Consider the following 17,558-nt stretch of genomic DNA (forward strand, 5'->3'; position numbering starts at 1 on the left):
AAATTCAAAGATACAAAATATGATATAAAAGCTTCTTCATCAAGTTGAAAGCACAAATATATATAAATCAAAAAAGTTTTTTTTATTTTATTTTTTTCTATATAAATAATATTTTAGCTTGTTGGTACAAACTTTTTTCATTTACAATTTTAACGTAATTAGTATATAAAAATTAAAGTACCTAGATTTTTTCAATCAAATAATCATTCTCTTTTTTTCTAACATAAATTTTGCGTTTCTTACAAAAAAAAAAAGAAGAAATTTATTGGATACAGAGATCCTTACTTAAAAGGAAAATGTTCACTAGCGAGATTATCTATAACAAAAACGTAATTTTAAACCAATATAATTTTACGTTATAAAATTCGATTCCCTTTGTTTTCTTGAAGTTTCAGCCCATTAAATTAGAAAATTGCTCCTTATTAAAAACAAAAAATATTTCGTACGAAATATTTTCTAGAAAACCGCATTGTTCCGGCAGATATTGAATGGGAAGTTTCAACCGAAATTATTTTTCTTGCATGATTCTGCCGAATCAAATTGCTGTTTTAGCTTTTTTATATCCTTGGTCGTCTTTCCTGCCGCGGAAGATGTACGCCATTGAACCTAATATTTTTTCAAGCTTCAAGCTTATGATAAGTTAAAGTATTTCGATACTGACACAATGAAAAAGATCTAAAAAGTTGAAATTTTATTTATCATTTAATCGTCCATTTTATAAGTATTTTGTGAAAGTTCATATACTTCATATAGCGATTCTCTGAACCGTTTAGGAGAAATTAACTTTCCAAGCCAGTTTTATTATCAATAAAGGTCACATTTCTCATAAACTTTACAGAGAATCGATATGTACTTTTCCCAAAAGACCAATCTATATAAGGGTGATTAATTGATAAATAAAATTTTTAATTTTTGTTATCTTTTTCATTTTAACTCTTTTAAGTATTTCGATACCGTAAATTGAATACCAAAGATTTGAAATTCTATTAATCAATTTATCATGCTTTAATTTGTCTTTAAAGAAAATTCACATCGATTGTATGTCCGGTTTAAGAGAAATTAACAATCAAAATCAGTGTTTTTTACCAAAAAAAGTTTCTCAATTTATTTCACAGTTCTCAATTTTGGTATGATTTTAAAGCTTAAAACTTGAAGAAAATTGATAAAAGTCTTTTACGTAAATGGCAACATATTTTTAAAAGCGCTTTTTTGACTAAAAAACCAATATTGATTACGACTTTTTCATAGACCACCATATAATCAGGGCTGTTTTTATTTAGAATTAATTTATCGTAAACCAATATCGTCTTGAAATTGCAGAAGGCGTATTAAATACTCGTTTATTTGATAACACTTTCTATGCGGTATCGAAACACCTTAAATAAAAGCCCTATATATTACAGCTGGTGCTTTCTTATAGTTTTTAAGATTTTAACTCTCATAATTTACAGAAATTAACTTTGATTTAATGAAAGCTATTCTATGTTACTCAATTATTAAAATATTGTATTCAACATTTCTGGAATCTATCTGTATACTTATTTATCTACGTATAAATAAATTCTAAAGAGGTTTCACTATACATTATAGATACATTAATTTTATATCATAATTTAATATGGTTAATGTATAGCCTATGATGCTATTGGCCTGTCTTCTGTTTGGTAAATGTGTAGTAGTCTATGTAAAATGTAATGTATATTACAAATGTAAAATAATAATCTTGTGTCTCTTACCGTTACTACATGGAACACATTCCGTGGTACGTTGAACACTTGGTCCTGGACATGTTTGACCACCGTTAAGTGGTGCAGGATTATTACACACTCTTGTCCTTTTCTGTCCAGCACTGAGACTCAAACCAGGGCATTTACAATCAGTCCATTGGGACCATGCAGACCATCCACCATTTACTGTAAAATACAATAAAACCACAACATTATTATGTGTCGAGTGTTCGCAGCCTTGTGATATAACATAGTTTATAACGAAATTTTACAACAAGGTCATAAAAAAATTTACCATAATATTGTTAATATTTACAGAGTGTAATTTAACAAGTGAAATTTTTAAATTTAAAAAAATTTCCCGACAAACTTTTCTTGAAAGGAACCTTAAACTGATATTTGAAATATAGCTAAGAACACTCCCATTAAATTATCTTTTTTCTTAAAGCCTTTTTCAAACTAAGCTGACTTTGAAGATCATCGCCATTTTTTTGTGTTTTTTCGGGTACTGCAACTCTAAATTCGCATTTGAAACATAGCTAAGAACATTCTCCATTAAATTAACTTTCAGAAAATTTAATATCGGTTCATCTGTTTAGGCGATATAAGCAAGGCCACAAACAGGCAGACAGACAGACGCACAGACAGACACGCAAGTAGCGGCCAAACTTATAACACCCCTTTTTTAACCCCCGAAGCTTTATACAAGCTTGATAAACACCGCGATAATTTATCGTTTTATTTTCCTAATTAATTTCAGGTTTCACAAAATTATGAAAGATCAAATTAACAATTTAATAAAATGATAAGGAACTTAAAAATAAATATATTCGCCAGCTGCGCTAAAAACGCTTCGACTCTCAATGAATAACTTCTTATTATCTCATCTTAAAAGTTCTTTCACACTACCTGTAGATAAATAAAACTTGAATAATATAAATCGACATATAAATTCATAGTGTAACGCTCTAAAGTGGGCTTTCAAACTGTTGTACGAATTTTTATGCCACAATGTCTGTTGTAGGTGTTGTATCGTGTACAACGCCGGGTACCTACATATCATCAATGTTTGAGACTAAAAATACGTATATAAAATTACATTTACCTACGTAGGTATGACTGCCATATTGTTCAAATATAAATGAAGTTTAAATATTCAATATAAAGAGTAGTTTTTGCTAGGTGTTTGTACACTTGCACTATGTGTTCCTCAGTGTACAAAGATATATTTTTCTATTTTTATTTTATTTCTAATCTAACCTGACCAACCATTACAAGTTTATAACTATTTGAACTTCATATATAAATTATGCACTTTTCAGTTTCAGGTAGGTGTTTTAATTCACACATATTATAGTTCAAATGATGATACAGCAAAAAGAATATGTACATAACAAAATTCAAAAAGTAGAACAAATACAAAATGATTTTTTATTTTGAAATTCTGATTTTTCGTATTAACATTACTATTATCAAAAAATCTATTTGATAAACCTCAATACAAGTTCATCAATTTTCGAACAATAAAATTGACATTTTATTGATCGAAAATGTAAAAATTTTATCTTTGTAACTGCGGGAGCAATTAATTACCACTTGCTATGGATTATAAAAAATGTGAATCTAGATTTTTCAAAAAACAAATTAACTTCTTCAATGTTATCAAATTGAATTTGGATTTTTGGAAATGACTGATCATTTGGACTATTTTTATCCTATACTTATATTTGCACTTTTGCCTTGAGATAATGTATTGGTCCTTCCGGTCTTTTCGGTCCTATTGGTCTTGATCTGTAATTATTTTAACTCTCTTGCACACCTGCTTTTGAACTTCGTGCTTGTTCTAAGACATTGGTTCAGCATTTCAAGACCATCACCAAACATAGTATTATCTTTGGTCTTGAACTTGGTGTTAGATACCCATCACTTCATTTTTTCATACTTTTCATACAGATTCAATTTTTTGGACCAATATTGTGTACCATATTAATTTTATGACAATATATGCATAGTAATTTAAGTTTTAATTATCTTGTTCTAAATAAAAATTTCTATAACAGAATTGTCATTTGATACTTAATGAATTTTTTACATCGTATATTCAAATGAGATATTAAAAATTTTATCATCGAAGTGGAGGATATCTTACGACGCAGCTATAGGAATTTTAATGTTAATAATAACAATTTTAATATTTGATAATTTTGGAGTAATAAATTTAAATAAAAGCTAGTTAAAAACTATTAATTAACTGTAAATACTATAATTAATTTTTAAGTAAATTATGTTTCATTAGTAAATGGAATATCAATTTCTGGATCTTTTCAGGCAAGTCATAAACTAAGCAATCAAAAGGGTTTTTTATTGAAAATTTCTTGGATATAAATTATGCTGTCAAAAAATTACTGAAAATATTAGGTAAATTAAAACTTTTATAAGTTAATAAATTCGAAAAATGAATACATATGCTTGTTGTAGGGAATATAGTACCAGTAATAAAAACATTTGTGACATAAACATTTATGATAAATTCATCGAAAGCTTTGTATAAAATAAATATTCAGAAATATTCAGCTTTCAAAAATAATAACTGCTTATTAAAGTGAGACACGGGCAAGTTTTATTTTTAACAGGCTACACCAATCAAACGTGTAGTTCTTATCCTTCACAACATAGGACCTACTTTTCATTCGTTAAAACTAATTTTTAACCCGTATTACTCAAGTAAGTAGCAAAAAATTTATTCCAATAGCAAAAAATATTCGAAAAAAGAGTCATTCACAGGTGACTATCCGGGTCTGTCACATAAACGCATACATGGTGACTCTCGAATCGATACTCTTAAAGTTATAAATTCTGAATTAGGATATCGGGACAACTGTTTTTAATTAAAACTCTTCAAATCTATGAGAGATGCTTGTGACAATCATGGAACCATACTTGGAGCACAGAGTGAAAACGGTGGCAATTATCTTGTAGTCCATCATTATACCGCAGGCAAACATACCGCGGGCGGAATTGGTTACGCTATAACTAACTGAGCTAATAGGGCGACAAACATCGTATATCAGTACTCAAACTTTTTGATCTATATGTCACATAGCTTCATTTGCTGCGTAATTTGCATACCATATAATATAATTTAAAATACTTAATTAATTTCTGATCAAATAATTTGTTGTCATTTGATTGTCTTTTACATTTAGTTCGTATCTTTGAAATAAAAAACCGAATACAATAGAATTCAACACATAAAATATTATAACATTATATGCAACCTATATAATACAATATAAAATAATGAAAACCGAACAATACACTATTAAACTTGGAAACAAAATGGAAAGAAGAAACAAATATAATTATTCATCTTTTTGTTACAATAGAAACAAAAAAAACACAAACTTCGAGCAAGTATTAAATGGAAGAAATACCTACCGTAACAGTTGTTTGATATTTCATAATTGCGGTAGGTATAGAAAGTATTCGACATCGAATTAATTTTTCATTTAATAAAAGGCTTATGGCTTTGTTGCGATTTATTGATTCGCCTAATAAGGAGTACTGGATTATACAATATAAAAAATCGAATGATTTTTTTATTTATATTATCACAAAAATAATTCGTTTAAAGATTCAAATCATAATCAACAACAAAATTCAATTCAAATTCCAATATTTAGTATTTTTCTCAACTTAATATTTTATTGAATTTGGCTAATTCACACATTTCAATAAAACTAATTGCCTCCGTAGAAGTTATACGCAAGCTTTAATGGAGATGGAATAATACGTCCCGAATTTATTCAAATCGCCACCTCTAATTATGTATTAATAAGTTAGTTCACTTTTTTTATTATTTTTTGTGTTGTTTACTTTTAATCATGTATACGATATTTTTTTACATCAAAGCCTCTCGATTATAATTGACGATTTTAGTATGATACATACAGCATAAACTAAATATTCATAAATATCTTGTCTGGTTATCTTGATTAAAGAGAATTGATTATTGAATAAAATACACTCGAACCCGAACTTCTTGGATTCATGCCCTACCAATCGAGCCATTCGAGGATAATTTCAATTTTCAAATTATGAAATTTTACTTACTCTATCATTTTTTAAATTACAAAAGGAAATTATGTTATAGTTTTTGTAATATCAAAACAGTCTTAATATATACACCCAATGAAATAACAATTACGCATCGTTCATAAATCGATCATTATCGATTCGTCGGTTTGATTTGTTTGAATGAAAGGTAAATCACTTAGGTATGAAAACAGTACCTATAAGGTTTTGTATTTTGGTACGGAATACTAAGTGAGCACACTAAAGCCAATAATTCTTCCACTATGAATATTATTATTCTCATTTAGTTGTGTTTTATATGAAAAGTATATTTTACTAGCGTGATACCCGCTCGCTCCACTGAGCTTAAAAGTAAAAACCACCCTTTCATAACTCACTTATTCCCCTTCCATAACACTCGAAAGTATTGCTTTACACCGCTAAAATATTTGCACAGATTTTAATTTTGTTTAAGTGTAAAATAGTCATAATTCATTGAGTAGTTTAGAAAAGATGACTATGATTTGTTTTATATTTACTATTTCAAATTTTACAGAAATCTTTATGGTTCAAAATCATGATCATAGACGGAGCAGTAAAATGTCAGAATAAATTTAATTTTTTTTATTTTTATTATTATTATTTTTAAATTTATCTTTATAAATTATAGTTCATGTGTTATTCTAATATATGAGCTATATTATTGTACAGTTTCATTCAAATCCATTTGCTAGTTTTTGGGTGAAAGCGTATCAAACAAACAAACATCCTTACTTTCACATTCATAATACCGACTTGACTCTCTTTTCATTTATATGCGTTTTTCATCATTGATATTCATAATTTTCTCCTCTATGTATGTATATATGTATGGTGAAAAACTTTATAAAATAATACACTGTGAAGAAATTAATTTTCCATAATCTTATATATTATTATAAAGAAGAAAAGTATCATAAAGTGAAAGATTAATAATATGGTATGAGTTTTAGTAACGTGTTTTTCGTATTCGTTTTATTCATAAAATTGGTATCATACATAGAGAATTTTTACAAAAACTTGTCGCGAAAAAGTTACTGAGATGATAAATTACTATCATCGGTATGACAAAATTTATGGCGAGCAGAATTTTTTTGTTTTAAAATTGTTCAGTTCAACGATTGCTAATTCATTTTTAAACCGATTTAAAGTATTATTTGAATCATTCTAGATCGATTTCTACATAGGTAATATCTGAGGTGGCATGGTGTGGTCTAGAAGAAACGATTTTAGTTATGATTTAGTTGAAAAAAGTACTTGCCACGTTATAACAATTCTAAATAAGAATGAACCTATTTAGGTTTCTGGAAAATAAAATATTTTTTGTTTAGGTTTACGTAATTTTTCAAAAAAATTCCTTTTATTGTACTTTTTGGGTGAAAATTAACTTAACTACGGAGTTTTATTAAAAGTTGGAGCTACAAAAAATTTCTCGCTTTTTTGCAATTTTTTTAAGGGGTACCCTTTGATAAAATCGAGAAAATCGCAAAAAAAAAAATTGAAATTTGATGAAACTCGGTGGATAATTTTGATCCAAAAAGTATAAAAATCAGGTTCGTTTAAAGATTGGACCTATAGAAAGTTACAATATCAGCGAGTACCATGGGCAAAACTTTATTTTCAAAAAAATTAAAATCAATAAAATTGTGAACAAAAGGGTGGATAAGTGAGGGCTGTAACGTGATAGTCCATAGGAAAAATTGCATAGCAAAGCGGGCGGGTAGTATTATATACCTCTTTTTAATACGCCCACTTATGTAAAAATAGTTATTCTCGATAAAAAAAAACCGACGACACTGAGTAAAATGAATCTTTATCTTTCAATTTTTATGAGTATCATCATTAATAAATGAATAATTAATTTAATATCGTATAATTCCAATCTTTAATTTAGTATTATATTAAATCAATAAATTAAAAGATTTAAAATAAAAAATTGGAAAAGTTTCTTATTTTATTTTCAAATATATTTTATTAATTAATATAAATTATTCATTGATAGATAGATTATTAAAATTTATTAACTTTTAATACCTATTATAAAATATACGAGACAGATACTTCTTCTGAAAACACAAAAAGTTGAAGATCATCAATATACAACAGACTTCGTATTTTATTAATAATAAATTATCATATTTTACTTTCTCATAATACGATCTAAGTGCTAAGTTCAATTTTTAGGTCAATGTAAATTGATTTTTTGTGTATTTTTGGGCTGTAATGAAATTTTTAATAATTAAATAACAATTTCCATGGAAGAAAATTATTTAAAATTAATGACCATTATTAAGTCAGGTATATATACAGAGTGATTAATGAAAGAGATAGTGTAGAGTAGTACAGGCTGTTTACATAAAATATAATCACTTAGCTGAAAAAATTACCTGTTATTGACTTAAAACTTTCGCTTTAATAATTCAACATATACTTTTATTTATTATTTTAAATACGGCGTTATAAGTTCATCAAATGTGTAGATTATAAGAATATTGTCTGTGTGTCTGTCTGTCTTTGGCATCGTAGCGCCTAAACGAATGAACCTATATCGGAGTGAACCTAAAACGAATGGAGAGTGTTCTTAGCTATGTTACAAGTGCGAATTTAGGGTTCCATATCCGAAAAAACTAAAAATTGGCGATGATCCTCCAAATCGGCTCAGTTTGGAAAGGCCTTAAGAAAAAAGGCAATTTAATGAAGATTGTTCTTAGATATGTTTCAAATGCGAGTGTACTTAAAATAAAGCTTCCTCTTCCCTACAAAGCAGTGACATTAACCCAAACCTAGATGAAGTGACAACTGAACGATTTGCTGTGACAATTTTGATGTCTCAAAACCAAATAATTGTGGTCAATTAACATAAAAAACAATTTTTTTAACATTCTGTAAAATCGATATTTAAAACATAAAATGAATATTACTGTTAAATGATATACACACTGTTAAATTAATTAGGTATAATTAATTTGATCTCATCAATCATAAATTGAGTAATATTTCTATATGTAAATAAACACAGATATATGAAAGAAAATATATATAGGCATATTAAATTTATAAATATACATATTTATTATTTAAAATTATATAAAGTCAAAAGTTCAATATTTTTATATACAATTTTGTATGATTAATTGTCAAAATCCATTAAGATTCTTTAAAAAAAAAAAAAATTATTTATATGCATATAAGTAAATGTATTTATTCTAGGATTCAGTAGTCGAAATATACAATTCCTGAGCGCTCAACGGTTTTAAATATTTTGTAATAATTCATAATTTTCAATGCGTGACAAATTTATTTTTAAAATTTACAATAATTTTCATATATCATATATGATAAAATTTGATATGATTGATTCGAAAAATCATTTGTTAGTATTCTGAATTCGGTAATTTCAATAAATGTAAATTTTTTATAAATAGAAAATACATAATAGAACTAGCTTCAATAAGTTTTTTCATATGTTTAGAAAAATTTATTAATTTTTATAAGTTACTAGCAGATACCCGCCCGCTTTGCTGGACAATTTTTCCTTTGGACTATCACGTTATAGCCCTCACTTATCCACCCTTTTGTTTACAATTTTATGGATTTTAATTTTTTTAGTGGTTTTTTATGAACTCTATTTTTTTTGAAAATGAAGTTTTGCCCATGATACTCGCTGATATAGGTCCAATCATTAAATTAACTTGATTTTTATACTTTTTGGATTAAAATAACCCAATCCACCGAGTTGCATCAAATTCCAAAACAAAAATTTTTTTGCAATTTTCTCGATTTTATCATAGGGGTACTACCCCTTAAAAAAATTGCAAAAAATCGAGAAAATTTTGTATCTCCAATTTCGATAAAACTCAGTATATAAGGTAATTTGGACCCAAAAAGTACAAAAATCGACTGACGACTGCTTTTGACGACTGATCGAATCGTTTTTGAGATACGGACTAAAATCGATCCAAATATTGCGATATTTCAGAAACTCATCCAATCATTAAATTAACCTGATTTTTATACTTTTTGAATCCCTATAAAATCGTTAAACAGAAAGTTATCAATTTCTTTGTCAATTACAAAGAAAAAGTCAAGTGATGAAATGATGGAAAACTAAGAAATATAATATAATCGAATTTTATTTTGTGTTTTGCCAATACATGAAAATGTTTCTCATATTATGCTACTGAACCTTATGCAGTGGATGCTTGTACTACACACTTAAGTATGGATGAACTTTTCATATTAATCTCAATCTTTCATCTGTTCAATAAATATTTTAAGAAGATGTTTTTTTTTTTAAAGAAAGCCAATATATTTTTATTTATTTATTTTATTTAAATGCGTTTGTATATAGACAAAAAAAAATTTAACTAATCAATCAAAATCATATAAAATTATAATATAATGCGTTCGTTTATACATTATTTTCATGTTTTGAGTGTGCATTCAGGGTAAAAGAACTAGAAATAAATAATAATTTACAACAAAAAATTACAGTTTTCATCAAGCAGTATGTATTGTACACGTTTTCTAGATGTTATTTATATAAGATCAATTTTTTTTTGTGGTAATATGATATTTTTTGATAATCATAAAGTAAAGGTATATTAAATTCTATAACAAAGTCTCTTTTAATTAATTTTGAATGTAATTCTCAAGTAAGATATAGAAAAATATACATTTTTAAACATAATTCTTATTTGCCCTAAATAAAATATGTACCTTACAATCAAAACATGATCTTAGAACATACAAATAAATAGCATAACTAGTGAAATTTACAAAATTTCACTTGTTATCGGGTACGGAACTATAAACTCGAATTCGAAAAATATCTAAGAAAACTCTCCATTAAATTGTCTTTTTCCTTAAAGCCTTTACCAAACTGAGCCGATTGGGAAGATCATCGCCAATTTGTAGTTTTTTCGGGTACATAACCATAAAATCACACTTGAAACATAGCTAAGAACACACACACAAAGCGGTCAAACTTATAACTTTTGTTTGGTTCGGGGATTAAGAAGGGAGTTTCTACTACATGACTTACGGACTAGAGTTTTGAATTATATCAAATAGGTTACATGTATTCAGATTTATTTTATTGATTCTGCCATGGAGAAGGTGATACCACGTGATTTCTCATAAAAATATCTGTTTTTATTTATTTTATTTCTATTTAAATTTATTTGCCGAAGAGAGCATTTTCGGATCTAAGATTAAATGAACTTTTTGTAATGTTTTGGTTTCATAAATAAACCATCACGAACACTTATTTTAAATCTCCCTGTATAATTTTTTGGAATTAGTGATTTAAAAATTTAGAAAAGTGTTAATTAGTACATATTATTTAAAATTACATACAGAAGAAATTTTTTAATTATTTATTTATTTAAAGTCTCTTTTTAACGGAGAGGTCATTAACGACTACTAGCAGAAGAAATTATTTAATAGCAAAATAGCTTGAACTAATGCAAAACTTTAAATCCAGTCAAAAATTTTTTATTACTTTAAACTGAAAATCAATTCCATTTGACAGTTTCGAGAAAACCATTAAATGATATATATTAGACAGTTTTCGAAATTGAGATAATTTTAACAGTTTTCGAAATTCCTATAACACAATTTCAGTTTCTAGGTTATTTGAAACAAAAACGTTAAACTGAGGAACCGAAAATATAGATTGACTTTTTGTCATAAAAAGTAGTTCTCATTCTTTGCAATGTTTTTTTTTTTTTTTTTTTTTTGTAAAAAGTTCAAATGTAGACATTTTCAACACAAATAAACCCAAAAAATTAAATAAAAACAAAAAAAATTTATTGAAATTAAATAATAAAGAATGAAATACGATACTGATTAAAATCAAAAAAATAATAATTTAATTTTTTGACATTGATTCTCATTCAAAAAAATATTAATTATACAGAGTTATATGTTTTTTAATTACCATTTCCTCAATAATAATAAAGTTTCCTGTATAAACTGTTTTTAGTCAAACCATAGTTCACATAAATAGTATTTTTAAAATAAAAAAAGCATAATTTCTCTATTCATTAAAAATATTATTTTAATAATAGCCATTTACCGAATACTAAATGTTATAATATACCACTCCGTCATACCGTCATGTCTGTCAGTCAGTCATAGTTATACAATAAAGGATTTAAATATTATTGTTATATTGTGTATGTACGTTCTGGAGTGATTTATTTAACCCAGTGTTCAAAAACTATTTTGACAGCCTTTTAAATAAATTTCGTAATGTTTTGTCGATGAAAATATTAACAAGTCTACTTTGATTTCGATACATGACAGTTTGTAGAATAGATTTGAATATTTTAGGGCAAAGTCTGTTTGGCTTACGAGTTTAATTTTATGTAACCAATGATGATAATTTGGAATAGGGTGGAAGTGAAAGTAATTATAAATTTAAGAAATTACTAGCATCAGTAACAAAATTTTTTATAGTTTCCTGTGACATTGTTCTAGCTAGAAATTTTAAGTATAGCGGTCAAAAAACTGCAAAAAAAAATTTCTGCATAATTTTCGGTTAGCTCGAAATTAAAGCTATTTTTTTTAAATAAATGATTCGATAAGATCGAATAAGAAAAAAATTATAATCCGATTTAGGTTCTTAGAATAAAAGCATACAATATCGTAAAGGAATTTAAACAATTAAATAGCACAACCAACGCATGTAATTGTTTTTAGGCCCTGCATATACTTAACAATAATCAAATCTATACTAATAACCTTAAACAATAACGCTTTTTAATAAGGCTAAATCGACTTATTTCTTTTGTACTTACAAGCACAAGTAAGTAAATTACTTCGTAACTAGTATGCATTATATACATAACAAATAATTCCGCTGCATGTGAAGACAATTTCTTTATTCATTCGTAAATAATAAGTGGACAACGACGTCGGTATCGTACATTACTTTTTTCCAACTTATAATAAAAGAAGAAAAATTGAATATGTTAAGAGAGTATCAATGCGAGTACGTATTAATCGCAAAAACCAAAACCAGAACGAACTATACTGCATTGACTCACCTGCCATACCTATTGCTAATTTTATTATTCCTCCAATGACCAAATTCGTATTGCATTCACACCGATACTGACATAGTGATATCCACAAAAAAATTTCGACAAAGTTGAAGCAAAACGTGACCGGGTTTAGAAGTATGTTAATAATTTCAATTTTCTAATTATGAAATTTTCACTACTAATCCTATAATTACGCATGACTATCCTTTTTTTATAATTAAAAAATAAACATTACTTTCCTTTGGCACTTAAACCTTTGATGCTTATTTTGAAAACAATATTTTGAAAAAAATGATTTTGGTTTTAGGAATCACAGAGGTGTAATAAAAAGGAGCAAGGAAATCTGTAATTTTCTACTTCATCTATGAAGAAATAAGGGAAGTCACATGTATAATTGGTGTAATTAACTAATAGTTATTAGCTTGGGAATAATAAAATATTTCCATTTGATCACTGAATTATTATTTATGGAAAGTCATTCTGCGACTATAGTAAACTTTCCTAATTATCGTGTTATGTTTCAGTTTTACTAATATTGGTGACATAAGCTTTTTCTTATTAAAGTTACGGAACAACACATTTAAAAATTGTTCATTTCAGTCGTGTACGTACGTTTAGCGCATTTATTTATAATATACGCCCTGCATAAAATAATGCTTCTGTATGTTACTTGCTGTGTTAATACCCATATTATTTGAATCTTGTACTCTCTGTCGTTGCGTTGCGCTTCTTGTAAACTCCCGTGCTGCATATTATTGTGTATTTCATTTGTTATAAATGTGAAGCAGTTGTTATGTTTTGTGTCCCTTTGTTTTCAATGCCCCATTGTTTTATTTACATATTAGTTCCTCAATATTTTTTTATTACTTTTTATTTCAGAAACATTAAATATATTATTTCTCTCCAAAGATTTGAAGTAGTATAATTCTTTGTTTTAACTTATTAAGAATAAATTTTCAAATAGGTAGCAGGGTTGCATATCTTCCCAATTTTATTCTTAGAAATTTGCATTCCATTAATCTCCACAACGAAAACCTGCGAGGCAAACTAAGTAGATGGCATCTTTAATTGCAACAAGTGGTGTGCTTGAGTCAACTTCTTTTTATTGAACGCTTGTCCTCAACATCATTAATTTCTTCAACTACAACCTTGTTTATAATTTTGAGAGGCATTTGTGTTTTAACTGGCTGTAACTACGCCCTGTTTTAAAAAAGGATCTCATTTCTTTCTTTCTCGTCAGCAAAATTGCTTCAGATATCTCAGGCCTATTTACCTAAGATGAAGAGTTCATTTTTATCCTGTTTCATATTTCTTAATAAAAAAGGTGCTTTTTCAAAATTTTTTCGGTTTTTACCACTCTATATACTTAAATGTTTTTTTAATAAAACGTGGTCTTACCCTTTATTTGTGCCTGTTCGAGTATCTTATAAAAAATCTGTGCCAATTTGGATAAAAATAATTTTGTTTGAAGAGCTTATGATTAGACAACATTTTCTTATAAACATTAGAAAATACGAAGTGGTTCAAGTTGGAATTGGCTTTATTGCAGTGCAACGAAACCAAAAAACTAAGCCAGTCTGAAGATTCAACCCCATTTTGAAAAACGTATTTTCATTAAACTAAAATATTTGCCACAAAACTGAGTGCTACTAAAATTATTTGCATTTAAGTTAGTTATATCCAGCGAAGCGGATAGTCAGTAGCGAATAATAATATTTTGTTTTTCTTTTTTAATAGCATTTATTTTTATAAAGTTTCCAACCCTGGTAAATAGGACATGTTTTTTTATTATAATATGTGTATCGAATTAAATAATAAATCGATTTTGTTCGAAAATAAATCAAGCTAACAAAATTAATCCGTTTTAAGAGAATTAGGCAATCTGAGAAAACCGTCTACTGTTCATTTGAATGATTTACTCAATTGTTTTACCATGAAAATATAAATTAAAAAAAGTTGCTTTCATAAAGCTTAAGCGTAAAAATAGACTGATATTCCGAGCGAAAGCTTCCCGAATATATTGAAATTTGTACAAATATACTTGAAAAAATTGTAAATAAAATTTAAAAAAAAGAAAATTGTACATAACCAAAGTAAAAGCAGTATAAATATAATTTTAATCAAGTCTGGAATTAAAGTTATTTTTACATCATAAAAATTGAAGCACGCCCTCGCCCGAAGGAAGGATAAAGGTGATGCTTTACATAACACATTTTTATATAATTTTTAACTTTGTAATGAATGTTTGCAATGGATATATGAATAAATTTAGCTACTGACAATGATTGCGTTACAATCGAATTATTGATATCTAGCGAAATGTATGTTTTTAATTATATTATACTATTTATTACTTATTGTACAATTTTTTTTCGAGTATCGTGGAATTTATATCATTAACTATTATATTTGATTTTTTATTTGTTCACCACTTGCTCTACATTTTGCTTGTAATGTGAATCAAAAGGATAAGAATTTAAGAATTATAAAAATTCAGAGCTTAATATAAACAAATTAAGAGCACTTTACCTATTGTCTTTCCTAAAATCTTGTGTAACACTCATTTATATTTAGTGGAGAGAAATTTGTTTTCTTCATAAATTGAACAAAATCTCAGAAACTATTATCCTCCCATTAATTATAACCTTTTTTACTCAGTGAAATAATACAAATAGAATTGTTGTAAAGTAATACATTATCCATATAACAATGTTAAGTTTGTGTGTGAGTTGTTGGACTCGCCTCGAAGATTGCCTTTTTGTTTACGAGAAACCCACATCACAACATAAACAGACATGTTTATTTGAATTTAATGAACTACATAATATGTAACACTACAATGCTATACATAATATTATTACAGGAACAAGTAAGTTAAGGTGGATAGTGGTAAGAGGTCTTAGGCTATGTACACACTTATACAAACAAATAAATTTAAATATTGATCATGAAACTGGATTTACACAATGCCCAGACGCTATATAAATACGTGGTTTTCCTTAACATTGAGAACAAAATATTTTTTAACACTTAAATACAAAAAAAAGAGAGAAGTATTCTGAGATACCTGGTACACGGAGAAAAATGGAGGTTAAGATCGACGAATTTTTATTATGCTGTCGACCAAACTTGAAACAGAAAGTAAAGCCCTAAAAAAATTACTATGCTATACTATAATCTAGAATAATTTATCGCTATGCTATATCGCTATGCGAATCTCTAAAATAATTTATTAATCTAGAAAAAATTTTTCTTGTACATCATACAAATTTATGGAGACTTTACTTCCTGTTCCATATTTGGTTGATAGCATAATAAAAATGGTTAGGCTTTCAGTCACCATTTTTCTCGTGTAGGAACTATTTTTTTTCTATAAATGATTATTCTCTCTCTATAAATTTTTTTAAATTAAAAATAACAAAAAATTTATTGGCGTGGATGGGTTTTTACTTGAGCAACTTCCACACGAGTATATAACAAATTTCGGTCAGTTTCGGACCCTTTTTTGTCTAAGCTTCATCAAGAAAGCGCGAGATTAGTAACATAGCTGTGATGTCAAGGACAATTCCTACTAAGCCAACGTTTCGGAATATACATAAACAATTGAATATGTAACGCTAGCGACCAAAATAGCTCGAATAATAAACTTTAAAAAAAAAATACAGTAGTGACCTAATTCTTGCTTATAACTTGTTAGAAGTTTTTTCTTATAACATTTTTGAATGCAAGGATCTATCTTTAATTATAAAAATTAAATCTAAAGTTTTTTATTTTCAATTCTGAAAAAAAAATTAAAATCAATACGTTCGATATTTTTTTTCTTCAAACGATGTTTTCCAAAACCGATTTCATGCCACAAAAATCGAGTCCAAAAACAATTATTAATAAAATTTTGTATTCTATTTATGTCATTATTCTAAGCCACCTAATTTTGTTATAATTTTTTCTTTCAAATGAGCCAACATGCGACGATTATATAGTATTCGTAAGTTTGTTCACAGCCCAATATCTGTTTACTCTACAAAAAATTAAAAACATTTATAATAATAATTCATTCAAACCTGTAAAGAGTACTTTAAAAACAGGCCAGTCTAGTGCACTTTTTTGTAGGTATCATAATATTTATGGAAGGCCTTTAGTGTGTAACAATATATTGTTGAAGATTTTATTGTCTAAAGGTCAATTTATAATGTATATAAACGATTGATTGAAATTATATTATTGACTTGTTACGAGGGAGTGTGAAGTGATTTACTGATTTGCTTTGTTTTTAAAGAAATTTCCTTAGAATATTCAATTTCAAAACTTTCTTTTTTTAAATTTATAATTGATAAAAGTAGATAAATTTAAAGGTTGTTAGCTATACGGGAAGAAGAAATAAATCTAAATCCATGACATCTAGTTTTTTTTATGAATATTATATAGAAGAAAATAGATCGTTTGAAAAGTAAATCTAATTTAATGGATTAGAATTTAATTTAATGGAGAGTCTTCTTAGATATGTTTCAAGTTCGAATTTAGGGTTCCGTACGAGAAAAAACTAAAAATTGGCGATTATCTTCCTAATCGGATCAGTTTGAGAAAAGGCGTTTAGGAAAAAGGCTATTTAATGGAGTGTGTTCTTGGATATGTTTCATATGCGAGTTTAGGGTTCCGTACCTGACAAATT

At 27.1% G+C, this 17,558-nt stretch overlaps 1 protein-coding gene across 1 annotated transcript in view; it reads right to left on the reverse strand.

Moving 5' to 3' along the window:
• Positions 1–17,558, reverse strand: part of LOC123291043 (netrin receptor UNC5C-like) — a 385,599-nt gene that overhangs the window by 182,228 nt on the left and 185,813 nt on the right. The window contains exon 5 of the mRNA XM_044871473.1: positions 1,737–1,913. Coding sequence (XP_044727408.1) covers positions 1,737–1,913 — 177 coding nt within the window. The remainder of the gene's footprint in view (positions 1–1,736; positions 1,914–17,558) is intronic.

This window comes from Chrysoperla carnea, chromosome 1 (genome assembly GCF_905475395.1).
Source record: "Chrysoperla carnea chromosome 1, inChrCarn1.1, whole genome shotgun sequence".
Classification (NCBI taxonomy): Eukaryota; Metazoa; Arthropoda; class Insecta; order Neuroptera; family Chrysopidae; genus Chrysoperla; species Chrysoperla carnea.